The sequence below is a fragment of the Chelmon rostratus genome, chromosome 1 (assembly GCF_017976325.1).
Source record: "Chelmon rostratus isolate fCheRos1 chromosome 1, fCheRos1.pri, whole genome shotgun sequence".
Classification (NCBI taxonomy): Eukaryota; Metazoa; Chordata; class Actinopteri; order Chaetodontiformes; family Chaetodontidae; genus Chelmon; species Chelmon rostratus.
In genome coordinates this window covers 23,173,520-23,201,069 of record NC_055658.1, presented here as the reverse complement: position 1 = coordinate 23,201,069, position 27,550 = coordinate 23,173,520, and the positions used below count along the sequence as shown (strand labels likewise).

General features: G+C 42.2%; 1 protein-coding gene across 1 annotated transcript in view; it reads left to right on the top strand.

Annotated features, from left to right (window-relative positions):
• Positions 1 to 27,550, top strand: part of LOC121608743 (protein unc-13 homolog C) — a 90,095-nt gene that overhangs the window by 36,939 nt on the left and 25,606 nt on the right. Inside the window, exons 15-18 of the mRNA XM_041940075.1 lie at positions 6,291 to 6,380; positions 7,371 to 7,499; positions 13,044 to 13,177; positions 15,270 to 15,355. Coding sequence (XP_041796009.1) covers positions 6,291 to 6,380; positions 7,371 to 7,499; positions 13,044 to 13,177; positions 15,270 to 15,355 — 439 coding nt within the window. The remainder of the gene's footprint in view (positions 1 to 6,290; positions 6,381 to 7,370; positions 7,500 to 13,043; positions 13,178 to 15,269; positions 15,356 to 27,550) is intronic.

Here is a 27,550-nt window from a genome sequence, read left to right as displayed (position 1 = left end):
ACATATGCAGATTGATTTAATGTCATTAATATAAAAACCAAAGAACAACAGCTACACCCCAGAAAGTGCACCGCAATACATTAATAAGACTGCCATGTTTACCTTCTGTTGTGCATGTTTCGTTTAACTTAAGAAAAACACTTTGTATTTCAGTGGTTAGGCTGCAGCATCCAGTTCATCATTAACTGCTAGCTACTTAACCGTACAGACTGCAGCAAAAACCAAGGTGGTGCACAGAGGGGAGTGGAGAGAGGGAGAAACAGCTAAACTCTACAAGCTCCTGCTGCAATGAGGCGAGGTGGCCCATGGGAACAACCAGTACAATCATTAGGGTTAGGTATCAATGACCAATTTTTAATATATGGAAAATGGCATTATATGCTTATAGTAACCAGTACAAGCTAATACAATCCAGAAAACAATTTCAATCTTTGTGAATGTTACAATCAGACAGTATTTGTTGATACTGTGTTAGAGAAATGTTGTCAAATCTGTGTATTTTTAAGTCTTGAGTGTTGAATTCGTCTTCATGTTCACATTATATTGAAATGTGTGTGTAACATTTTCTCCATCCCCACTTCCATACATGCTGGGCATGTGTGTGAGTGTGTGTGTGTGTGTGCGTGTGTGTGCGTGTGTGTGCGCGCATATGTACCTATGTACAGGTGTAATGGCATTTCATCCCCCGCTGAGTCGAGCACACTTGTAGGTCTATTCGTTGTATGATAGAGACTCGTTCTTCACGGCCATTTGTTTGGTGATTGTCACTGAATGATGAGCAGCAGGCAGCATCTGCTGTCAAGCCTCACTGTACTGCTGTATATGGAGCATTTTCTGGTTGACCTCTTACATCTATCCTGTGTCTGCGCTTGAGGTGAACTGCTGCCTGTCACCATTAAATGCCTCAGTGATCTACATGTACATGTCTGTGTAGGTGAAGCGCTGCCATTTAGCATGTCTTCCATGACATGTTGCATTGCACTTTGTCGCCGGCTCAGTGATAGATATGTTATACCTGCTCGAATACGCAAATATAAAATAGAACAATCAAGAAAATTGTTCACCTAACCTAACCCAAAATATATGTCAAAATGTGACAATGAAACATGGTTTAGATTAAACAAAGAAACTGCTCTAGAAATGAATCTCTAATTGCCTGAGATTTGCCACCTGCAGGCCATTAAAGGTGATGCTGAATTCTCACTGGCAGATTGAAATCCTCACAAACGGTACATCATCTTCCAGAACAATCCTCAAGCCACAAAAACACACACACACACACCCATTTGCCTGACCTGTACACACACATGTACATCCATATACACTCACATGCAGGCAGGTAGTCCAAGCCTGCGCAGAGCTGTGAACATGCACACAACACAAACCCACATTTCCCTCACGCACACACACACACACACACACACTCTCCCAAAGGTACAGAAGGTGTTCTCCCACTAAGGTGTGCACCTGAGCATTCACAAATACACATACACACACACACACACACACACACACATATCCACACTTCTCCCCCAGCTGCCGGCAGGGCACAGTGAACTGTAACTGAAAGATGACCCTCTTACCTTTAATGTGACACAAAAGGCAATGTGTCGTTGAGTGGGTGATTGCTTTAGTTCCCCTGTTCTTTGCCACGGCTCGCTGTGTGAAGCCACATGTGATTACAGAGACACACCCTGATAGCAGGTCCTGCCGTCTGCCTACAAAGGGGAGAAAAAGAGAGGATGAGGGAAGGACAGCAAGCAGATAGCAAGACAGAGAGGGAAAGAGAGAGGACGTGAGGGAGACTGAGAATGAAGTTGCAAATGGCGAGGGAGGGATAAAGAGGATTTGGGAAAAAAAAGAGAGGTGGATGAAACAAGCAGCGAGAGCGAGTTGGAGGAAATGAGATTTGGACGAAGAGGGAGAGAGTTGGAGGGAAAGAGAGGTGGATTTGGAAAGAGTGGAGAAACAGATGAAGGATGAAAGGAGCCATGGTGGGTGGCTGACAGAGAGGAAGAGAGAGGGTTAAGTGAAGGAGAGATGGCCTCTTTTATTTTCCGATGGCCTGGCTGCCTGGCGACGACGCGTTCACTGAGAGCAGTCACGGAATATCACATTGGCTTCACCTGCCAGCACTGCCCTGCTGCTCCCTTGTCAAGCCTGCCACAGACCAGTGGTCCACACACACACACACGCACACACACACACCGACACACACACACACACACACGAACAGTTCATACTCTCTCTCTTTCGTTCTCTCACTTTCTCAAGCCGTCACCACAGAGCCAGCCTGACGCTGTAGGACAGTAATAAGATTCAAATTTGGCTGCTCCACCCTTTCACCGTATGGATTTCCCTATAATGATATTCTGAGAGAGATTGAGTTTGCTTTTGTAAAACAGAGGGCTTGAATCAGCAGAGAGGGAGCGGGGATGCAGCTGCCACTCTGCATTTTGCTACATATGCATTTCTTCCCTCTCAACTTTATTCTCACAGCCCTGATACACGATGACACCTTGTATAGCCAGTCTGTCCCAGCTGGGATTTGCAGGTTCCTCTGTGTCGCGCATAAAATCTCAGTATTCAGAGCATGCTACGAGGGATTTGGGCTGTTGGCATGGTTTGGACAGTTTGATATAAAGTGCTGTTTGTTCAGTAAGCACCCCTGGGAGTTGTGCGCTTTTCTCTTAAAATTGAACTTGCGGTATTACAGTGGGTCTTCTTTGAAAAGGTTACTGAATGCAAACTACTGGTTTGTTGCCTTCTATGGTGCAGTGTTTCCCGCTGCCTCCTCCTGTAAGAAAGAACACAGGGAATAAAATGGTTGTTCCACAATGTACCTGAAGCTCTCGACGGCAGCATTATGTCATATTGAGTAATACAGAGCAAGTTCATGGAGCTGACAAAGCATCACATTAACAAAATATTATACTTTTATTGCGGGTAATATCCACAAGGTTACTTTATAGCACTGGCAAGCTATGCATGTCACAGTCTGCTATAGAGGCATACAACGTGCCTCTGTCATCCTCACATGGCAGCCAAATGCAATTTTCTAGCTTCTGGAGGAAGAAAATGTACAGAGAACAAAGCTGCATCTGCATAGATGCAAATATTTGGGATAATCTTGTTCTTCGCAGAGCAAAACCTGCATAATCCAGAGCTCGCCCTTTGAAATTTATGACAGACAATGTAAAAAGCCAAGCACAGCAGACAAGCTAGTGTCACATTTCAGAGTGCAGCAGATAAGAAGCCTCTGCGCCAACTCTGGGAAATAAAATTAATAAAGTTATTGAGAGGGCACAGAACTCAAATGTGTGAAGTTCTAAACTAATGAGAAGGAAACACTGATAGTCAGTGATCATAAGTGGTTCATAGGCTTATTTTATGTGTAACATCATACATACATGCATCTCATGTATACCCATATGTACTTTACTTATATCTTATCACACACAAATCCACACCCACAGACACATATTGTGTGGCACATGGCTTTGCTCAGCATGGTCAGAGCTCAGGGCGACCAGCGCAGTGTCCCTGTGGCAGTTTGAGGTCCAGTGCCTGTCAGTGTCTGGCTGCGTTTGATCTCTTTTTCCACATGAGCACCTGCGCTGCCTGGTGTCAGACCATATTTGAGCCTTTTTTTAATCTGGCTCTGTAATCTGCAAAAGGGACACTAAACTAACCTTTTTGTGAAATTTTGATGATAAGCAGTGACTGCTTTGGGGTTTTGCATTCAGCGTAGGCTTTGGCCCAACATAATACTCAATGTAGACTATAGCAATGGCAAAAAACTAAAAGCTCATCAGCATCACTCACTCCTCGTCCCATCTCATAATGGACTTTCTGTCATCTTTGGAAGGCAGTGCTGATGTTGTCTCTACTTTTGGCTCAGAGATGGATGCTTTGCTTTTTTTAGTGTGCCTGCCTGCATGCGGGCCATAAATCTGCTTCTTTTTTTCTTTGTCCCTCTGCTGATGAAGTTTCTCATTTCTGATCTTTGCTTATGCAGAGATAGTGGCTGCTAGAGGTAGACAGAGTTAACTACTTGTAAAGTGAGTTGGCTGTTTTTGTATGCCGGTCAGCAGTAGTGAGTTCTTTAAGTAATGCATTACTGGTTCAAAACTGCATGCTGTTTTCGAACTTTTCAGATGAATCTCATTAAGTTGCTCCTCGCTTCTCACAGATGTAGTCAATAATGAACACATTTCTGTGCACCCTTGCCAGCTACAATCACAATGGGTTGTAAAATATGACACTAGAGTGGTGGCTGAGATCCTGACAGTTTGCATGTAGATTTTCGTTTTTTGTGAGGAACCCAGCTACATCCTTTACAGCAACCATAATGAATGTCAATAAGCACTTGACTTTACTTGATTTCAATCATCATAATTACTCAGCTAGATTGCTCTTTGATATCAGAGAATCCACTAATTAACAGATTTAAAATGACATGCTGTGAAGCTTTTTTTTTTCATTTAAATATATGGTGTATAAGATTTCATTGTGTTTGAATTTGAATGAATCATTTAATTTCCAAACCAAGTAGACTCAATGGATCAAACCTCCACTATCGCTGAAAGGCAGGCTGGCAGTAGTGAAAATTGCACTTTTTTTCTGTGCAGTTTCAGCTCTTTCATGGGTGATTTTGCTCTCCCAGATAAAGGTGTTAATGCCTCTATTGGAAAAGCAAGACAGCACAGATTAGTTTGACATTACTTGAGGAATGCGGGGACCTCAGTGGATTAGCTGTCTTTATTTTTCAGAATTACTTTTTAGCAACAGCATCACACCGCAGACTTAATTAGTTTCACGCTATAAAAGTTACACCGAGAACAAACAGAGAAAATCGCACTTTGAAGTGTTTCTCTAACTGTTCCGGCAAGGTGATTTGAGGAGGTGTGCAGATGGCGGCATTCAACGTTGCAGTAGTTTCAGACGGACTGATGGTTTCACTTATACCTGAAGGCTGCATACATGTGAATGTGTTGTGAGAGAAATTTCAGGGTCAACAGAGAGGCAGAGGGTCGTGAGTGATGACACTGACGGGCCCCGTGCTGTGAATGAGACTGGTGGTGGTACAATCGCCTTAAGAAAATTCCTTTCTTTGTCTTTAATTGAAGGATTTATATGAAAAGGAGTCCGCTAGGGACTAGATGAGACAGGATGCTTGAGCTCCTTAATCGTATTTTAAAATGTAAACTGAATCCAATCTTTAAACTTGAAGCAAATGATGAAATACCTCTAACTATATTGTTCATATAAAAGGCAGTGATGCAAGACTCATTTTTTCTGAGGCAGAAAACAAAACAAAAAAAGAACAGCTGAAAACTGCTTCTATTTTCTTGTTTCCCCATCTGCAGCCAAATATAGTATAACTGGTCCACATATGCTTGTGCAGGATGTGTGTCAAGCTTGTTTGCCTGGAGGCTGTTGAGTTTATCTTAACTGGGCACCACACTTTCACCTCTAAACTAGACTGCTGCTATGAATCATAGATTTAGAGAAATATACTGTAAGCTCTCAGTGGACAGCTGGCTGTCTATAAAGCATTAACAGGCCAACCTTTTTTTTTCCCCTGTTTTTGTTTATGAGACCAGCTTCCAGCTTGTGTTGAACAGTTATTCTTCATTCAACTACATTGTCCGTTTTGGTTTTTTGCTTCTTCTTTGAAAATTTGAATCATCTTGAATCACTTATCAACCCAATAAACACCTCTATGCAGCTCACGTCCAAAAGAAGTCAGGCGAGTTTTGCTTCTGCTGATGGGCCTTGATCTCAGATAGACCCAGCTGACAGGCTGCTGTGAAGATTTGCCTCTATTTCCTGAGCCTCCTTTGTGCACTTATTGACAAGGTAGAGAAGGGGTAGCAAACAGGCAAAATTTTATTAGAGCACTGAGAGTGTAGGAGAAGTAGGATAACGTATGGGGCAGTGATGCCTTTCCTCAGGGCTGTCAGGGCTTTATATGGTCCCCGTCACGGTGCTCTGCACTGCCTGATGACTTCATGGCCCCGGAATAGAGGTTTTCATCAGCAGAGACCTCCCTTGTCCACTAAACGATTAGACAGACAGTCATTTTGTTATGATTGCTGGGCGTTGCTGTAATCGATTTCAATGTTTTGGCCTAAGTGATGTGATGTGGTGGGTGTGTGTGTGTGTGTGTGTGTGTGTGTGTGTGTGTGCGTGTGTGTGCGTGTGGGGGGGGTTAAAAGGCTGCTTTCAACAAGATGTCCTCTCTTCTCACGTTATTTCCTCTCCCCCCTCTCTCTGTCCTCCTCCAGGATAATTTCCCCGCAGGAAACCCAGAGCGCCTCCAAGATCTGAAATCCACGGTTGATCTGCTGACCAGCATCACCTTCTTCAGGATGAAGGTAGCTTGTGTGAATGTGAATGTGTAGGTTGTATGGGCGAAGTACAAATTGATTTGATTTGATTTAAGAGAAACTGACAGAAACATGAGCGTTGTAATAAATGATGATGGAGCACAACACTAATTAACCTTTGTAGATGTCTGCCTACGCATCGTTTATAACCTTTTATAAGAGCTGTAACTGAGACATCGTCAGTGCTGGTCATGGCCGTAAAATGTCCCAACATTGATTTGAGGCGTATGTCATTTAGGTGAAAATCAATTCAATATCATAATTCCTGAAAATCCGCCCCTCTCTCACAAAACTGACCACTCAAATCCAAATGATTTATTGTTTCACGATTTCTTTGACGACAGGCGGATGAAGTGGGGTTGTGATGGTGTAATGTGTTGACCTGCATTCTACAGCAAGGCTCTATGTTTAAAATGCTTCCAGCTCTGTCTTGTTTACACTCCCTTTCCCGTCAACAGCACGCCTTGTCTTGACTTGTCTCCCGCTCTATGAAAAGCTCGGCTCCATTCAAGCTGTCTTTTGGCGGGAGGGGTGGGGGTGCAGCGGTGGAGCACTGAGGCATAGCTAAGATGGCAGCTGTGAGCGAAGGAATGAAAACTGTCACTTTGGGTTATCAAAGCTTTCACTCTGTGCCATGCTGAGCTTTACTGTGCCTGCACACCGCTGGAGCGACAGCGGTACTATACGATACACCGCACACACACCTAAATGCCAGTCTGCCCACATGTCAATTATGATATACATAATGAATGTAAAAAGGAAGTGATATCTTGGGATAAATATTTAAAACATGTAATACGATATCATTACGTTATCACTCCACTGATGGATGGTACCGTGCACAGAAATGCATTTAATGGCACAGTAGCTGTCATTGATTTAGTTGGTTTTATATGGTATGAACTGCTATTAGACCAAGGAGAACACCTACCCCTAAAAGAATACATTTTAATCATGCATGTGTATTTGTGTGTGCAGGTTCAAGAGCTCCAGAGTCCACCCAGAGCCAGTATGGTGGTGAAGGACTGCGTGAAAGCGTGTCTGGACTCCACGTACAAATACATTTTTGATAACTGTCACGAACTGTACAACCAGCTCCTCGACCAGGTAAACAGCTGCCAGGTGCTTTTGGCTGTCACCACCACTCAATCCTTTCAGCTCGTTAAAGTCAGGCCTCTACTGCTGCACGCCAAACAACTTCTCCCATGGATTTCATGCTCATGTATCTTGAAACCTACACAAACACCATTTTGCTAAAAAGAAAAAGTTTGAGCATGAAGAGTTTCTGTGCTATAGCTGTGTCTTTTCATTTGTATCAAAAAGATGAAGCCGAGGGTAAAGGCGCGGGGTTATAAGGTGTGGACAGAGCTATACTCTAATCAAAGTAAGGCCTGCTGCATGGACCCAGTGCATGCCTTTCACAATTTGAACCATTGCCTTCTTGAAACTTGTTGATAATTGGTTCAATCAAACCCTTGACCCAGTCATGTTCTCCTCCAACTCCCTCTCAAACACACCATCAGTCAGAGAGGCCACGTAGGGAGGTAAACTCTGCTCTGACGGTTTTTCATCTGGTTTCTCGTCTTGAAGTCATCATCTTGAGTCACTTTTTACCTGGAAAACATGGCCCGATCTGTGGCTGAAGCTGCCAACATCTGCGTATCAGCAAATGTTGAAAAGCTGAATATTAATGAAAAAACTGCAGCTGGAGAAATGTTCACAGATTTTAGTGTTGCATTTGTCTGCCACCTTTTGCTTCTCTTATTAGGGTTGTTGTTGTTGTTGTTGTTGTTGTTGTTGTTCTCATGCTTTCCTTGCACTTCAATGCCATAACCCAGCCCACTGCTGGCTTGTCCACAGCAAACAGACACCCAAAAAGATATTATAAAAAGACACTTTCTAACAAGGGGATTTATATTTATGGATGGCGCCCACGGGATAATGCCAAGCAGACTAATAAAATCTAGGCTGATTGTAAAGGTTCTTTGGTAACATTTTCTGCATTTCTGAATCTTGGTTTAATGAGTAAACACGGTGTGAGCCGGAGCCGCTAAACTTTAATTAGTGCAATTCACACTATACCTGCTCTGCTCATTCATGCAATCACATTTGATCTGCAAGCCAACCACTCAGCATCTGGTAATTAACCAGGCAGACAGGCAATACTAACTAGATAACTGACACTTAATGGAGTCTTTAGGAACTTGCTACCTGCATCGTTGCAAAAGTAAGCTGTTTAAGCTTGGTGAGGTGGCTTTAATTCATGTAGGAGAATACCTGAAGACTCTGCCTTTATGTGCCGGGAGTCCTTAAAAAGTCATTAATATTGAATACAGTTATTACTTCCGGGCCACTCCTAATTTATTTGTAAGAAACCAGCATCTCCTCTCTCACCTCACACCTTTATCACAAATCACTTTCAGCCTGTCAGAAACCCGACATTGCGCCTTCCCTGCCAGCTTTAGTGCGCTTTGTGCTGATGTGCGACAGTGCCGGGAACATATAACTTCAGTCCAGCATGGCTGGAAATCAGTATGCTGTATTTAATGACTGACATTTTCCCGTCAATAAAAATGTGCACAGCACCTATTGCAAACTTTGCATGAAGGACTTTACACCTCTAAGAAAGAGCGAGTCTGCGGGGGAAGAGCAATATAAAAGCGGCCAAGCATCAGGCAGCAGATGCAAATCACCATCTTATCTGTTTCCAGGTGGATAATGTCTGAGCACAAACAACATATTTCAATGTGGACAATATACAAAAACTGGAACAAAAGTATCGTGCCATACAGCCATCTCATGTACAGTAAGAATATATCACTAGCATGCCATAAACAGCTGCAGGCATGTTCCCATAGACGCACTTAATTACATTTTCAAGAAGCGCAGCTTCACCGAGGCCTCAGTTAGGGTTCGTTTCTCCAAACACATGATTCCATGTGCTGGTTGACTTGCTTTTGCCTCGCCTGAGTAATAATCAGGCGGCTCTGCCTGATTACTTTATGGTTTACTTGCCAAGGAGAATGGTCTCCTCACCACAGAAGATAATGTCTTTTAAGATAACGGTAGCAATCCGCTCAAAAGTTGAATAATAAGCTTCCTTTGTTTGAACAGCCTGAGGGGTTGTAAGCAATTACCAAACCGGAGAGATAGACACTTTGGCTAATTACATCTTCATCCACCACACTTTCACAACTGACAGGCTCTCCATCAATGCTTTCTCCACGGCAGAAGAAAAAGGCGTCAGCTTCACTCCAAAGCAAATCTCACTTTGACTTTAAATTATTATGTTCACATACACTAGGTAGCCTTTGACTCAGAGGATAGAGCACATTACAGACCCCAATTCTCCAGTTGCTAGCAGTGACTGAGTGCGGCGACACGAGAGCTGACACGGTGGCCAGGCAGGCGGGGAAATATCCCAGTGACAACGAGGCATCTTGCATAACATAACAACAAAGCTCTCTGCCTCTGCCGGGGTGGAAAATGACTGGGGGGAGGAGGGGCAAGGGGAATCTAGCTTAACAGTTTCTTAAGTCCTGGCAGAAAAGGCAGGATTTTGAAAAGCAAGATGAATGGGAAATGGAAAGAGGCCAAAGGAATCATGGAAAGGGGCAAAAGGGAAAACTACCATTATTTCCAGGATGGCACCGGAATGTGAAGGTGGCTATCATGGAGCACAGACCCGATATGCCTGGTCACATACGCATCCATCTGTGAACGGAATGTCATACACATATATGCGCACATGCATTTGCATTATGCAAATGTTAATGCATAAGCAGACAGATGATTAGAAGCAATCTGGTTGCAAGAGGCAGGTTGGTGATCGTTGACAGGCATGCACAGGCAGGGATCCACGGTGCAGGGGAGCCACAGAGGAGCCACGAGACCACTCCGCTTGTTACAGAGCAAGCAGTTTAGATTGATTAGACTTCAAGTACGTCTCTCACTGACATTATCACATATTAGCCCGCAAAAAAACAAATGGTTGATTTAATTGCATTTGGAGAAGACGTTTGTTTTCAGAATATGCCTTTGAGTGTATTTGTCCATATGTAAAGTACGTACACATGCAACTTAATTGGACTGAGCCTTAAAATACACTTCCACAGCTCCAGCTCCTCCCACAGCTATTTCTTTTGGGAACTGGATCACATTCTCCCAGACCATTCTTCAATCAGGGACTTTGTAATTTATGTCACATTGCGAGAATTGATGAGGAGCCAGTTGTACGGTAATGCTGATTTGCCCCACACAGGGACCGAAAATGCTAAACAATAAACATAAACCACTGGCTACCCTCTACCAATACACTGCCATGAATATTTCCACTAGTGCCTCCACCACCCGGTGCACTGCAAGTAGTGGACGTACTCTGCGCTTTTAGATCAGTACAGTTTTCACCTCCCGGTACAGCTGAGAGTGAAGCCCATGGGTGTGTTGTTGACTGCAAAAAGACAGCAGGCTACTTAATCACCTTTAACAATGTGTTTGTACCTACTTGAGGTGAATACAGATGAGCAGAGGGAGTCTGCACTACGTTTTAGCGGGATGCATGCTGCATCCAATTTAGTAGGGATGACACAACCTTCAGTGTCCTTCATACAGTCATACAGCTATGCACGCACAATGCACGCGCACACACGAGCGTGCGCACACACACACACAGACAAGGATACAGTTCATGCACACACAGGTTTTGCATAGCTTGCTCACCTCCTGCAGAGATATTTGTTTCATTATTCATGTCTCCGATTTAACAGAAATTTGCCTTGCTGCATGTAGTAGCATTTCTCCCCCTGATGGCCCACCCCTCTCATTCCAGTCCACACCTTTGCCTTTGAAGTAAGCACCACTATTCTAATTTCACAAACTATGAGTTAGGGGCCAAAATGAAGTGCAGGCCTATTTCTTGTTGCTTTGATCTAAACCCATAAATTGCTCATTTTCTTTTCACTGGTAATCACTTGTTAACCTCTCAATACTTTGAATTTCATGATTAATGGACCAGGCAAAGCTGTCTTTGGTGCTGCTTGCCTTAATTTATGATCACACTGACCAGTGTTGTTTCACTTCTCAGCCATTTTTCACCAGCTCTAGTAGCACATGCTGGAGATGATTTACTCTTTTGGGTACATGAGGATAATATGTATCTGCTTAAATACTTAAATGGCAAGTCCCAGCAGTCTTTGAGATAAGATTCTGTTATGTATATGTATATATAAAGCTCATACTGCCTTTCCTGTTGCCTCCACATTGGAAACCAGTGCATTTTTCATGTCTTGCTACATAGCAAACCTAAGTGAATATGTAAATGAGAAATTCATGAGCCTTTGATCAGTATGATGCCTGAGATTGAGCCTCCCATGGACTGAGTCGTAATCTGTTCTCATGACCACAGCACACAGGATGATTTAACTTTCACAGCCCCAAACCCAAATGATTAAAGTAGTGAACCCTGGGTTTACACGATTGACTGTCGCCAAATCAGAATCAGATGTAAGCCCCGTCTGTGTTTCTTGTTGCTGTGAGATTAAATTCTGTCACTCCTCCAGCTGCAACGTCGGCAAGACATGCAACAGCATTACATCCCTCGAATCATCAGATATTTAAACCAAGTGCAAGTTGATTATTGCAGGAACTGATTAGATACTAAGGAGTGTGTTTTATAAATGGGCTCATGTTACATTTCCATTTCCCCAGCTCTCACTGTAACATCTCGCCTGCGCCTTCACCAAAGTCAATATGTTTAAGGTTATTAAATAATTCAACCTAAATTATTCAATAACTGATTTGAACATGTTCCATTATTAACACAATTTTCTATTCAGCAAGCATACATTTCGCCTCAGTCAGCTGCATACACAAATAAGAGAGCGTGTTGCTTTCTCTTGGGTGGGTAAGTCCCCATAGTCCACAGCATATTTGTCACTGTCAGTGCGCATACGTGCGGGTGTGTTTGCATTTAATCATGTCTGTGCGCTGTATGATGCAGATCTGTCAGTGTGACTGAGTTTGTTTCAGTATGTGGACTCAGCTTGGTGTTTCCTGTGTGCGTGGCCTCGCTCTTTTTCCGCCGAACCTGTTCAAGGCACAATGAAAGACTGTGACAGTTACTTGCTGACTGGAGATCAGCATGCCTGCACTCAGTGTGGGGTGAGCAGATGGCAGAGTCAGTGAGAGGTTTTAGATTTGACACTTTTCACCCCGGGACAGCCGCGGTGATTTCTGCAACACACTCTGACACGCAGCCACATCTACAGAAAGCCTGACTGCAGGGTGATAACACTTTTTAAACTAAAAAGATTTCAGTCGTGTTTGCTTTGGCGACGGCTGTAATTGTTCCCGTTCCCGTTCCTTGCTTCATATTCAGTTCAGTTGAAATAAACTGCAAGTATAGCGTCAATTACATGAAAATGTCATGGCAAGATAATATTCTGACAAAGAATATAGAGTTTATGAATGCACTGAAAAGCCTGTTAAGTACAACAACCGTCTTTATTTGGCTTTCTCTTTGTGATCCCAGGCAACTTATTATTTGAGCCAAATCTGCAAATTCAAATGATCGTATCATCATTTCTTCTGCTTCGCTCTGACAAACAGACAAACCGTCTTCTGACTCTCACCTCTTCATTTCTTTCCACGCAGAGCCGGAAGCAGGACATTCCCCGAGAGGAGCAGGGTCCATCGATAAAGAACCTGGACTTCTGGCCAAAACTCATCACTCTGATGGTGTCTGTAATCGATGAGGACCGGACGGCTTACACCCCAGTCATTAACCAGTATGCACTTCTTTATTATACCTTACATGCTTTTTACCAAGCAATCTGATCAAATACATCACTGATTGCTGTGCCAGCTTCTGTGGAAAGCAGTTTTCTCATTGTGCTTGTATTAATTACAATATTTGCCAGGTATAAGGTATAAATGTCCACAATGAAAACACACCTAACATGCTGAGAGAGGCTGAGTTTTCAGTTTCAGTTTTTTGGGGTCTTTAGTAAGGCCCATGCTGTTCATTTATGTTATTTCTTACTGTATTTATTTGTTTGGCTTCATGCTTTCTCCATTATTCATCACAAAGGATTAAACAGATGAGGGAGAGAGATCCTTCTTTAAGGATACACTTATTTGTGATATTAATTAGTATAGTTCCATATTAATCATTTTTATTTTAGTTATTGCTTGAATGTGGGGGAAAACAGAAACTCTCTGTGCCCATCAGTTCCTGTCAATGGGAAAAATGTTTACTGATTGTGGAGACATGAATGAGATTGTGAGGCAGCCTGAGAAGCCAGCAGTAAAAAATGCTTTGTTTGTATGGTGAGCCATCGTGTATGGATAGCAGGGGAACACAGTGCTACTGGATTATATAACACATGAGAGATTTGTTTGTAGAATAACGAAGGATGGAGGGCTGGTTACACTGATGGTGTTGAGGGAGGTGCAAGAAGCTCGTATTCGCGTCCTTCCGATGATTTGGTTAAGAAAATCCAACAAATCACCCGACCTGAAGAAAATGGCGTGGAGCTCGTCTTAGAAGAAACAAGAAGAAGCATATTTTTCTTTTTCTGTCTCGCTCATACGTACATATCCTCTCACACTCTCGCCTCCCGCTTTTTCTTTTCTCCTTCCTCCTGCTGATTTACGATGCTTATTAAGACTCTGTTTATGCCCTGAGCTTTCTCTCCTACACTGTCTAATGATATATTTGCAATATTCATGCCCATTTCCTCCACATTCCCCCGGTCAATTTCCAGAGTGACAGCAATTCTAGCGCTTTTTCGCGATAAACCCAGGAGTGGACTTGTTACCTTTAAATAATGGGTGCTGATGCCAGAGGAAATAAAAAAAAAGTTAGTCTGTTGCTCTTTGCTGACAATGTTTCCTTGGGAATCTAGCCTGAATAAATCTACAGAAATTATTTGGTGATTGGAAATATAAAATTGGAATTGGCAGTTGTTTTTAAAAGTGTAAAGGATAAGAAGCTTTCGAGATTATTTCCAGAAATACTCATCATGTGGATTGTAAACCATGTAACATCATTATTTACCACATAGAAGTAGACTGTAAACCATCTACAGGCATGCACAGTAGCTGCAGATGTTACATTCAGTCTTGCCATTTTTCATTGTCTGCCTCGCCTGCAGTACGCCATGTGGCTGCACGGCGAGACTGAGGAATAACCGAGGTTGAGAGAAAGATTCTCAGAGTGATGGAGATGAAAGAGGGAGCAGTTGTTTCTGGGACTGTTGTTTTTTTTTTTCTCCAGTTGCCAGTGGAAACACAAAGCAAACTGTGTGTGTGTGTGTGTGCGCGCGCGCGTGTGTGTTCCTGTCGGAGTGTCCTGGCTGAGCAGGTGATTAGTGTTTCAACAGAAATCGTCAGATAAATGTGTTTGTTGTTGGAAACAGGGCGGTCTCCTGCAAAAGTAGAACATTTCCGGATAAATTGACCTTCCTCGGGCCAAGGCCCCGTCATCTATAAACGTCCTCCCATCACTGTCTGAAGATGCGGATAATTAAACCATTGACGCCTCACATTCCAGCTTTGACTGAAAATCTATAGGCATTCAAAATAGCAGATTACTTGCCAAATAGGCTGCCACCCTCTCTCTCTCCTTTGCTGTGTCATTTCCTCTAGGATCTTTTTCAACCTTTAAGCCCCCCTGCATCCATCGCCATTCGCCCCAATTCAACCAGGTTTGGAAATGACGGGGGATTATTAGATTATGAGATTCACCAACCATGTCTTCTTGCACATCTGTTAAGTCGTTTGTAAGAGATTCAGGCTTGGCCAAGCCATCAGGCCACCCAGTCGAGCGTGTCATTATACGGAAATGAGTCTGATTGGAATCCGTTTCGATCCCACCAGGTTTCCACAGGAGCTGAATGCGGGCAAGATCAGCGCTGAGACCACGTGGAACCTCTTCGCCCTGGATATGAAGTATGCAATGGAAGGTCAGTAGACAATTATCTCTTCATTAAGGGTGAGTTTGTGTAAGGGAGTGAATGAGAGCTGGTGATGATGTAAATTGATTGTGTCTGTGAAGAATAATAGGTTACACTTTGCAACAAGGCTTACAACATCCTGACCGGTTTCCACTGAATGTGGAACTACTTGTCAGCTATTCACTAAATTAGCAGTTAGTTGTAATTTGTGGCTCTCTCCGTCCTGCACAGCTGCTCAGGAATAAGTGTTACTGTGTTATACCGCTTTGTATCTGAGTGCTGTTTATCGGCTGTGTCTGGCTGTGGTCAGCTCTACTGCCTATCTAGATTACACTTCCCTGATTCACTTTATTGATCATTATAGAGAAAGTGCATCTTCTTTTAATCAAGATAAACAATTGATCAATGGCATAATCAAAAACAGATGTGTGTTGCAACTTTGTGTGTGTGTGTGTTTGTGTTTTCCACTATTGTGGTACCTATGTGTCCAAGATAAGAAGAAAATCTTCAAAGTCTAGACAGTTTACTTATTATTTATGGGACATTTAAGGGTTTAAGTAATTTAAGATTCAGTCCTCGAGTTAGGCATGTGGGGATGAAAGCAGATATGTGTTTTGGACTTGTGGAGAACTTTTTGAACCATTACCTTGAGCAGTAGAGCTACATACTAGTGAGTCAAACACATTTTTCTTGTCCATATTCTTGTTATGTCCTAATAAACACAGTATTGAACTTATTATATTACATTATAACTGTATAATGCAACAGCATATACAGAGAATTGCCTGCAGTGCACAGGATAAAGGCATGAAAAGGGACTTAACATATGAAAGAAGCGATTTACAGTCTGTAATGTAGCATGAACCAAAATGATTAATCAGTTTCTTCCACTATCACTAATTTCTCAAGAGTATAATCCATCATTCAATAGCAGCAGTGATGTGCTAAATTTATTGCTACAAATATAATTCCCATTGAGTGTTCCTGTAATCTTCAAGCGTTTAGGGTATACTTTGTCAACTTTAGTTTTTTATTTTTTCAAAGACAGAAGAGACTCACAGTGATCATGCAATAAATCTCCAATCTGCTCTGCCAGCAGGAAGACAGATGTGCGTCGTTTTAACGTGGGTTTTGACTTCAATCCCCGCCCCCCTCCACCTCCAGCTCACCTGCCAAAGGCGGCGTATGCCTCCTGGAGGTTACTGAACTTGCTGTTTTTTAAGGCTGGAGACTTCTGGATCAAACAGTCAGGATATATGATGGGAGAACAGAATGCGGAAGGGACTTAATGGGAATGGGGGTGTGAATGAATGTTCAATGGCTGTGTGCATGTGTGTGCGTGTGTTGATTTAAGGACTCAGCTGGGCAGCACCCTGGGTTATGACATTTTCTGAGTTTTTGTTCTGAAGCTGTAAAAGTTTGCCACCAGCAGGTCTGGTGAGGTTTTTTTTAACCCAGAAATCATGCAATACAGCATTAGTACACAGGATATATGTTTGCGGTTACCTTTCTCTTCTCCTTTTGTGATCATTTGTCACACTCAGACTTCCTGTGGACAAAATATTTGTTTGCTGCTGTGGCGGAATTTGTATGTGTCTTAGCTGGAGAAAATAATGGCCACACTATAAGATTTCATTTCTTTCCAAGTTGAACTCGTAATTCACCTCCATGCTGAAGTAGACGTGGCAGAGGGTGTGATGTTTACTACTTTAATGATGACAGAGGAGGTGGAGAGAGAGCCGGTGAGCGATGCTGGTATCTGATTGAGGTCAAAGATTGGGAATGTTCTTTAGACTGTGTGCAAGAAAAAAAGCTAAGAAGCATCAGAAGAGCTTATTGGTGATTTATCCACATCTACACAGCACATACCTGCTGCTTTCTCTGTGCTAAGCCATCTTTAGTTGCTATGGCAACCAGGTGCCAAGTGAAGACACTGCAAACCTGTAAGCACACACGTGCACATAGGAGGCATATAGATTCTGAGGTGTGAGCTGCTTTTAAATAGGATCTGCTTTTGGAATACAGAATGCCTATGGACTATCTGCATTTAAATGTGCTCATCCGTCAGATTTTAATGAGACATGTGTAGATTCAGAGGTGTGTGTGCACAGATGGATGTGTATTTCTGTGGTGAGATAATGAGCTAGAACCAGCAAGATTATGTGAACTGAGATTTATATTAAATCACAAATGCTTACGTTTTCCCCACAACTCCACATGGATCATTTTTGATAATCACCATATTTTTGTACAAATAACTGCGATACCTTGATGTAGGATTTACTGAAAACAAAGGAGACAGCAGTCAAGACTACCAGTAGTCTGTATCTCCAAACTGTAGTCTCTATCTTTCCATTGCCTTCTGTCATAAATAGGATGTTGTTGCTTGTATCTCCTTCCTTTGCTCTAAAGAGAAAATACATTTTGAAAATGATTCAACCATCAACTTCATTTCATCATGCAGCAATGCAATACTCTCTGAATCTGTGCCTCTGTTTTTACTGAAAAAATAGTGACCGTCATATTGTATGCTTTGCGCTGTAACACAAACCTGCAGATTTTGCACAACTCCATCCCACTGGCATACTGTAAAATAAGTGTAGAGGACTGTAGTAATCCAGCAATCTGGTTCAAGAAATTAGAACAGTTGAAAGTGTTCCAATCGTAACAGAAATAAAGAGAGTACTGACAAATAATGGGTTTTATAATTGAGCAATTGTTTGTTTAGCTATCGTCACAAAGAAAGCCAGAGCCGAAACATGAGCTGTAAAGAAAGCATCATAACTCTGTTTTTACCGCAGCACAAAGAGCATTTCTGGAGAGTAGCATTTATTTCGTCTCATCAGTGCTCAATGTTGAAGATAAAAGATAAGTTTCATATTTTCAGCATCTTATTGTGTTCAGGCTTATCAATCGATAAGTCACAGTAGTGTGTCATCAGCATAACGACACACATTGCAATCAAGTAGAGGTATTTTTTAGATAATTAACAAAAAGGGACACTTTTTATTTGTTTCAGGATCAAATATTGAACACGGCCTAACTTGTGCACACACGATAACCAAAACAATAGCAGCTCTACAGGTTTATTATTTTCAAAAGATCACAAAGCTTTTGCTAAACAGCACAGTTTCATGATTGTACAATCGCGCGACACATCATCAGTCTTTTCACTTTTATGAAGGATAACACACACAATTAAGTCAATAAAGATAAAGTGAGGCAGAAAAAGTGACAGTGGCTCTGTGTGCATTTCTGAATCAGGGCAGCTGGACATGTGACCACATCGGGTGTAACTGACTGCTGTCACAGCAGGTTCGGGCCCATGTGTTTGTGTGTCTGATTTGCCTGAGGTGTCCGTGTTACAAAAGGAGACAAGAGTCATGGATGCACTCAGTCACACATACCCTCTTTCTCGCTCCTTGAGCCTGAACCCTCTTCCCCTGCTTTGCCTCCTCTTGTCAGTACATCACTGCCCGCCCACAGCGACACGTGCCAGGAGGAGGACATGACTGTCATGTTCCTCAAAGGAGCACTTTGTATGAATTATTGCTCATTTCTTGTTGGTCCTACCAGCTGTCGGAGTTCTAGGTTTGGTTTGGTGTAGACAAGCTCGTAGTTAAATAAAGGAGACTTTGACAGCTCATAAACCTCATAACATTGTAGTGCAAACATGCACACTGTAAACCACATAATGTGTTTTATTGTATAGATTGTAAAACCACATAAAACACAGATGGTGCCAGTCGCAACCTGGAAAGCCAAGCCCACTTTTATTGATTGATGCAGTTTTTTTGCTCATACTTTATATCCCAAGTATGTGAGTATCGTGTGTTTTTGTTGCAGAACATGGTGAAGATCTTTGAAGTGCTTGGACGTATGATCCGTTGACATTAATTTCTGACTATCTGCCCATTAAACGTTACAGAGTGCCTCATAATACATTGCTGCTGTGTAACCAGAGCCACTGCCCATCACTTTTACTAGTGGATTGTGTTCATCAACCATTTTATTGAACATGCACCTCTTGTCCTGCTGAATTTTTCTTCTAAATTGTCTCATGTTGCACTGGCTGGCAAGTCTGTACTGACAGGGCGATAGAAATGAAGCTAATGAATTCTGAATGCATGAATTCATTTGATGGAGATCATTTGATCTTCAATTGATAACACTTACACACAGAGTATATTTGCAGTAGCTAATGCTACCCAAATTATGCACAATGAGTTTTATTGGAAAAGTAAGTAGTTCTTTATAATGGCCAGGTCATGTACACATGCACCTATATGGCACATCCATACATGTGCCTGTGTTTAAAAAGTGCAGCTACAGAAGAGTCCGATTAGTTATATGTAAAAGAAAGCAGTGAACCAAAGGGCATTTAATTACTCTAACTACGGCTCACTGCTTTCTATAAAGATCAGTCCCAAAATAATCATTCAGCTGCACATTCACAACTAGAGATTGTTCAAGGAACACCAGAAATTGATTGCGTTGGTTGGGTCACCTTTGATTCCATGTTTTGCATCCATCTAGTTTGTGCAGCTCACATTTGTAATCTCTGCATGTTGTACACAGATTCATCACGTGTATGTGCACATTCTATCATTCGTGCATGTACTGTTTGTGCTTTTACACAATGAATGACAATAATGAGGTGGTAGGAATAGGTATACTGAGCCGGTCCAGGTTGCTTCCTGTTTTTCTCATTCAGACAAATGGAAGTAACTCAGAGTGACCTGTTTACATAAGAAGGCACACAGAACTGGCAGGGCAGCTGACAGAGACACCCTGAAGGAGGCGGGCCAGAATGTCCTGCTTTGTCAGTCTGCGTTTGTGTGTCTGTGCGCGCGTGCATTTGTGCAGTCGCGCATTTGTGCAGCCACCCATTTGTGCAAGCGTTCAGTTGGAATCAGCATGTGTAGGTGTGCGTGTGCACACATGTGCATGTGCATTACTTAATGAAGTCTTTGATGCAACCTCTGCTTCCTGCTCGGAGGCTTCTGGTGCCAGTTCTGGTGCAGAAATGGATGCTGCTAATTTTAGCATCTTTGTGAGAATCTCTGAATGTGTGAGAGGGGGAGAGGACGAGAGACGGCAGAGGAATGTAGGAGGGAAGACAAACAGGGAGAGGATAAAATAAGAAACAGAGAGAAGGAGGAAGAGGACGTGAGAGAGTGAATGGCTGTAGCTGAAGTCACTCTCTCATTCACACATGCACTATTACCTCCATGATAAACACTCAAAAGGATACTATGTAGATCTGTAAAATTTCAGACACAAAGTTCAGACTCAAATAAATATCAGCTGTCAAGTGGTGTGAAGCCAGCTCACCAAACCTCAACATAAGATAAACAGAGGGTACCTGATAAAAGAGGATATCCCTAATCCCACCTGAATTAAAAATGAGCCTTAATGAAGAGCTGACTTTAATAACTTCGTTATTTTAGCAACGAATAAGAGTTCTTTATCAAGATGTGAAAAAGTAGTGCTATCACTAGATTTCAGAATGCTCGTGTGATAAAGTTTTACAGTAGATGCTGTATATCCACTGCATAGCTGTTTAATGGCTGTGGTCCCTGGAGCATGTCATTAAAGATCCAATGCTCCAGCAGCCCATTAACTCATCTTCAGCCTGTTGGAACAACTTCACTCCATAGAATTTTTTAATTGAATTTCAATTCATGTACCTCTTCAAGGGGAGTTTTGTTTCCACAGAAAGACGTTGTTTATGGGGCCGGGGAATGGCCAAAGGTTGGGTGTTGTCCTGCAGTGTGATTTTAATTAGCCAGTCTGGTAGTCTCTATTGCTTTTTGTGCAATTTTCAGCAAAGTGCTGCACATTCAATTCAGATCTCTCTGTGGTTCAGCTAATAAAGTCCGGCTTTTTATATTGACAGTTTATAAAGCGCTGAGTGAGCTTTGCAGGTAGTGCATTTATTTCTTGCGTGAAGATCTCATAAATTCTCCATAAACTCTCTCCTTCAAATGTAAAATGTTAATGCGAATTTCCTCTCCAGTAAGAAAAGATAATCTCCTGGTGTAAAATATTTTTCACAACTTTCCCTTGGAAATTATATCATTGTGCTGCATTGTTGTGAGTTATAATGACTGCAAATTCACAGATTCACCATTAGGGGGTTTCTTAAAGGCAGAATGAGCAAACTTTTCCTCAAAAGAAAAATAGTTTTTCTCAACCACCACTTTTGACCCATGAGAATTGTGTGGGTGTGTCTATATCTGCAGAGATCCTGCCGTCTGCAAGTATTTTCTTATTTTGCTGTGGCAGTGGGGGTTAATCCCCCAACCAAAACAGCATGCAGGGTGGGACTCGATAAAAACGTAGATTCCGTGCCAGATCGTAAGTACGCATCTAAGAGGAGCCGCTGAGCTGGGGAGGAGGCACAACTTTTAATGTTGTGTTTACAAACTGCAACTGACAAATAAGCCTGGTCTCATTCCCAAAGCGTCACAAACCGACGCTTCGTCACGCCCCTTGGCATAGAGGCGCACCAGGCTTTCAACTAGCTTTACTGGAGACCCATCCATTGCAATGTGCATGCTCAGAGTAAGGTGATGAATTATAAAGAGCAAAAAGGCCACAAATGGAGGAGGTGGAGTGGCTGGATGGATCAAACAACAACAGCAAACCCATGAGACCGGGGTTCGTGTCTAATGTGAAACTAAACGTGAACCATATTTTCCTAAACCTAGTCAGGCAGTTTTGTTGCCTAAACCTAACCAAACTGCGACCATTTCAGGATCAGAGCAGGAAGGCTTTGTGCCAACATGTTTGACGGCGGGAGCAGTTGCTCTGGGTGTCTAATGCTGACACAGATAGCCATACATTGGAATTAGCTGAAGGCCCGATGTGTCCTTAACCTGATGTGTTCGTATGAGACGTAGAGGGTCGTAACAAAGCATCAGTATTTGATGGTCCGGGAATGAGAACAGGTTGGACAAATCTAACTTTTTCTCCTTAAAATATTATGATCCTGTAAATTCCCACATTCTATAATTCTTATTTTAGTGTGTTTGTTTTCACAAAGTTGTGGGAAATTAATTAAACAGATTCAAAATGAGAGAAAAAAGAAATTACACTGAAATGTTGATTCACTATACTGAACCAGAGTGGACTCTTACATTATTAAGTCATAAGTTCGGCTTTGTCCTAACGCATTATCTGTTTGAATCACATCAACAGGAGTTAGTGTCTCCGTGGGCTCTGGTATTACAGCAAAGCTGTGTCAGTAGGCCCCTGTGATACAGTTTAGGAGGCCCTTTGACAGAACTGGGTTAGAAGCCAAGATGAAGGAATTATGTCACAGAGAGAACTATACTGACCCTGACTGCCATTCTGGTCCTTCAGCCTTTTGTCTCCAGTGAATCTGTATAACCACACTCTCCTATACATATATTCACAGAATGGTAATTAGAGGATGAAAATGCTGCAGTGAACCATTGCAGTTCATCATACTATCCATGGCATTTAAATCAATGAGGCAGAGAGTGAGTCTCCTGTGAGTTTGTCCGTCCCAGTGGGCTGAGTCAGACAAGATGACATCCTCACCAGGGACCTTGAGCCTACTCCTCCCTCAGGACAGCCCACACTGTTTACCACCAGCAGGGCACAAAGGCGCACACACACATGCAGCGGGGTGTGCATGCACACACACACAACCAAAATGTAACACAAACATATACTTTTGTTTATATATGATTAGGTATATTAGCAAAAGCGCAAGTGAAGTGGATTATAAATAGGATTGGTGTGGTGATTAATCACTATCTTCTCTGCTAGTCATATTATCTATTAAGCAGCTGTGCTAATCACAATGGCCCGTAATGAAAATGTCTCACTAAATGAAGAAGCAAGATTGAACTGGCTTCTCCAGGCAAAGCGTGAATGTGCGCTGCCACGAGCCATTCACATGATAGCATAAACAGAAAATCAGCCATTAGAATGCAGTTTGGAAGACAGGCAGTGTTGAAGAGATTTTCAAAATAGATGAGGCGTAAGTTGTCCCTTCATCACCATCTAATTTAACCAAACCCCCATTACAATCATAATTCTGCTGTATCACATCACATTGCAGTTAACAATGCAACAATTGAACCTGTTGCTGTATTCTTCGCTGAAAATATATTGAGAGAGTAATAGGAAGGTGTGGCGATGGAGTTCAGTGATGACTGATTTTTCATGGAAGTGTGTGAACTGTGTGTGTCCAGTGCATCCAGGATGATACTGGTGGCTTTGACTATAGTTTGCAGTGCATTAAACCAGGAAAACACGGGGGAGACAAGAAGACAAGCCTCTCATCAGTTTTGTGGGTGCCTGTTGATGGTCCCTGGCATCATTTTCTTAACGGTTAGAAATGTAGATTTAGCAGTCTTACCAGCATTCCTGCTATAATTACATTACAGCTGCCTTTTCCTTTGTCAGATTATGTGAACTGGATGAGGAATGCGCAATCTAACTGTTCTAAACATATTATGCATATCAACATTACAGTAATAGAGACCTGGTCCTCAGACACTGATCTTCAGTGCTCAAAGATCCAGAACACCTCACCTTGTGGAGCCTTATTTGCATGCAACTGCTGTATTGTTGTGTCTCTCTTCGATGCTTTGCATCATTCTCGAGTGTGCAGGCCACATATCCATACGAATGGATAAAGCATACTTCATTGTAGTGCTGCTCGCTCCAGTCTTTGTGATGCTACAAGAATAGCCCACATTCAAACATGCACGTGGCCGCACACACACAGTATGTTCAACCCTTTTTTATCTTGAATGTGACAATCCCTGTGACACCACGAGGAGGCTCCAGGAGGCTTGATTTGTATGAACAGCATAAATACATTTGAATTGACTTACCTTCCGCAGTGACATATTACCCATTTGAAAAAATCTGACACCTCAGCTCTACACAACAATTACTGTCATGCAAGTGAAATTCTTCAATGAGTGATAAAATAATCATACTGAAGCTCCACAGCCTGTAATTAATTTTGAGGAGGCCTTGATTGTGTTGTAAAAACACAGGAATTGTCGTTTAAAACCATTTTCTGAAAAAAAAAAAAAAAAGGAAAGCATAAGCAGATGACTCACTTTGAGGTTGTGCAGCTTCTGTATGTTTTATTACAGTATTTTTAAAACACTGCACCTCCGGCCTCATTTTCCCCAGATTGTCCCCTTGTTCAAACAATCACAATGGAGCCAGTGAATGGAAAATTATATCCTTTTGTTTTCATTCAGAGTGTGCAAAGAGGCGCATTCTGTCGTTCTGTGCTTCCATTGTCTAGAGAGAGTATCTGAGCTTTAGGACTCCTGACCTGAAGAGCTTTGAAAGCCACAAGCTTTTCAAGAGCTTCACACTCTTTTAACCTCTGGAAGACATTTCTGTCTTCATACAACTGAAAGAAACATGTCCATGCAGAAGATTTGGCTTCACAATGATCCATTCCATCCAATGAATGAATACAGTCACAGATAATATAGATCTTTGTATGTTAAAATACATTTGTATTTAATGCATCAGTAATGTTGATCTAAGACAATGATGCTTACTCCAAGAAATTGTGAATATTGAACTTCGTCTGAGGGATGTATCCTCACATCTTTGGTGACCCTGACCTTTACACTCGAGCAGGTTTATTCAATTCAAATTCAGAGAGGTCCAGTTAGAGAAAAACTTCAAAAAGCAAAAGTCCGGAACATCAGTTATTTTCTCATTTCAAGTAAAACGAGGACTGCAATTAAAAACAAAATACTTAACTGAACGTATTTGCTTGATTTTGTCACAATTCTTTGTTTTGCCTCGAGTAAGGTTCCATGACAGTCAGTCCTCCATCGATGAGTTGACCCAAAATCCAAGCAACTTTATTGGAGCGTTCTTTAGCACGATGATGGACGGTGAGTGAATGTGTTGGGATTCTAGTGGATTGGTCAAATCTTAAGTCTGCTCAGACTTCTTTCATGCTGTTTGCACTTTGCTTTGTTACAATAAATGAATCTGCTCATAGATTTTATGTCTAGTACAGCATCTGTATGAAAAAGAAATGCAGCGAGGAGATTATATGAGACATTCTTGTATACGTATTATTTTTGGAAACAGCAATTAATTCTTATTTGGGGCAGTAGAAACATGCAGTACATGTGTTTGAGTGGATTTAATTTAGACACACACCTACGCATACCTACACACACACTCACTCACACACACACACACACACAAACACACACACACAGACACACACCCTTCAAACACTTTCACATAGCAAGCTAGCAGAACCTGGCTGGCAGCAGCAAACAAAACACCTGCTGACCTCTACTTTTCTGTCTCCCAGCTGACCTCCATCTGCTTCCTTTAGGTGACTGTGAGTGTGTGACAGTGATGGTGTGTGTGTGTGTGTGTGTGTGTGTGTGTGTGTGTGTGTGTGCGCGCAGTCAGAGCTTAGAGCAGAAAGGTTGACAAACTGTGATTGTGTGTGTGTCCCATCCTGTACGTGTATAAGCTGCCTTGCAGTGCCTGCTCAGTTATTAAAGCGGCACCGCCACAGTGGATCCGCAGGTTCAGATATTACGCAGCCTCTGCGGCAGAATAACTGCAGGTCCCCTCTAGTAAAACAACCTCGACTCAATAGTCACAATGTTTAAACCACCTGGCTCCCTCTGTGTCCCAAGCCGACCAGGTGAATCCAGGTGAAACCTTAAATCCCTCGGCAATTTCAGCCATCAAAACCACTTTGGCCATGAAGGTAAGGGGTAGACGAAAGCTGTGATCCTGCCATTTTCCAGTGTTCCGCTCCAAAAGAAAATAGCTGTAAGGTGCCGACATCGTCACAGCTTTCCATATCAGATCAGTGCAGCACTTTAAACAGCCCGTTGTTGTGGTTCCTGGGATTGATGTTGAAATCTATATGTGCAAGCTGAAAAACTCCACCTCGTGACTTTATGGGTGGAGAAAATGACTTGAATAGACATGCATGTCAGCCAACAAAAAAAATAATATTTCTCATACTATGGGATATTTAAAGAGGTTACATCAGTGCTGCTTTCGCAGTGTATTGCCCACAGACCGCTTGTCAGTCAGTGTTACAGTATCAGAACTGTGACTTTCTGCTAATCAAGGTCTAACTTCTGACACTGTGTTAACTACACTATGTATTAAGCCATGGTGGCTATGGTAACTGTCCACTTTTCTTTATTCAGTATTATGCAGTATACAGTACTTTTTCACACCCACTGCTTCTGCTATACAGACATTTTCTCAAGAGATACCAACACTGTCAGACCTTTCAGTGGAGGCTGGTGTCCCATCTAGTTATGCAGTCACTTCAACTCACCATCGAGCTGCATTCTTTTTACTATACCACTGATTTGAAGTTGATCCTAATTAACACACACACATGCTGTATATGACTGTTTGGCCTAGTCATTTTAATGATGGAGGTTTTGTTTGCTTTGTTTTGTTGGGTGCAGCCTAACCTCTGTTTCAAAAGCGGAGCACTCAGTTTCTTCTTTCTTCTAAGGAGTGAAATATTGCATTCTGCATTTGAATACATTATCCACAGGTAAATATGTTAATTACACATATGTAAATATTTTCCTCTGAGCTCAGAGACGAGTTTAGGCTGGCAGGCGATGCACTATTCATCGTAAGCACCAAGGTTCTTATCAGGATTAAGCCACGGCAGCAAGGATGCAGTGTGTGGATTTAAACATGTCTTTGATGTGGTGTGAATGTATGTATCTAGTATCTGCAAAAGAGTGTGTGAATATTCTTGTCTTTATTTCTGCATTACCTTTTAGAAGCACTTGCTGTAAAATGAAGAACTCTATCCCACTCCTTTAAATGCCTGTTTCTTTAGGCCTGTGGACGAATACGCCAGATTTTGTCTCAGTATAGCCGAGACGGATTGGAGTTCACACCTGGCTTTATAATCAGCCTCAAACACGTCTCAAATAGGCATTCAAATGATCGGTTAAAGCTTCGCCCCTCCCTGCAGTGTATCTGTGGAAAACTGCAACAGCTGCAAATGCCTGCGCTCTGCTGTAGAGAAGGGGACTGTATGGCTATTTGCATACTGAATAAAAAGTACGCAAAAAACCTAAAAATGAGAAAGAAAAGGTTGGGCAAAAAAGTGAAACAATGAATAGCAGCTAAGAGAGACAGAGAGCAGGGGTGGAGTGAGGGGGAGAG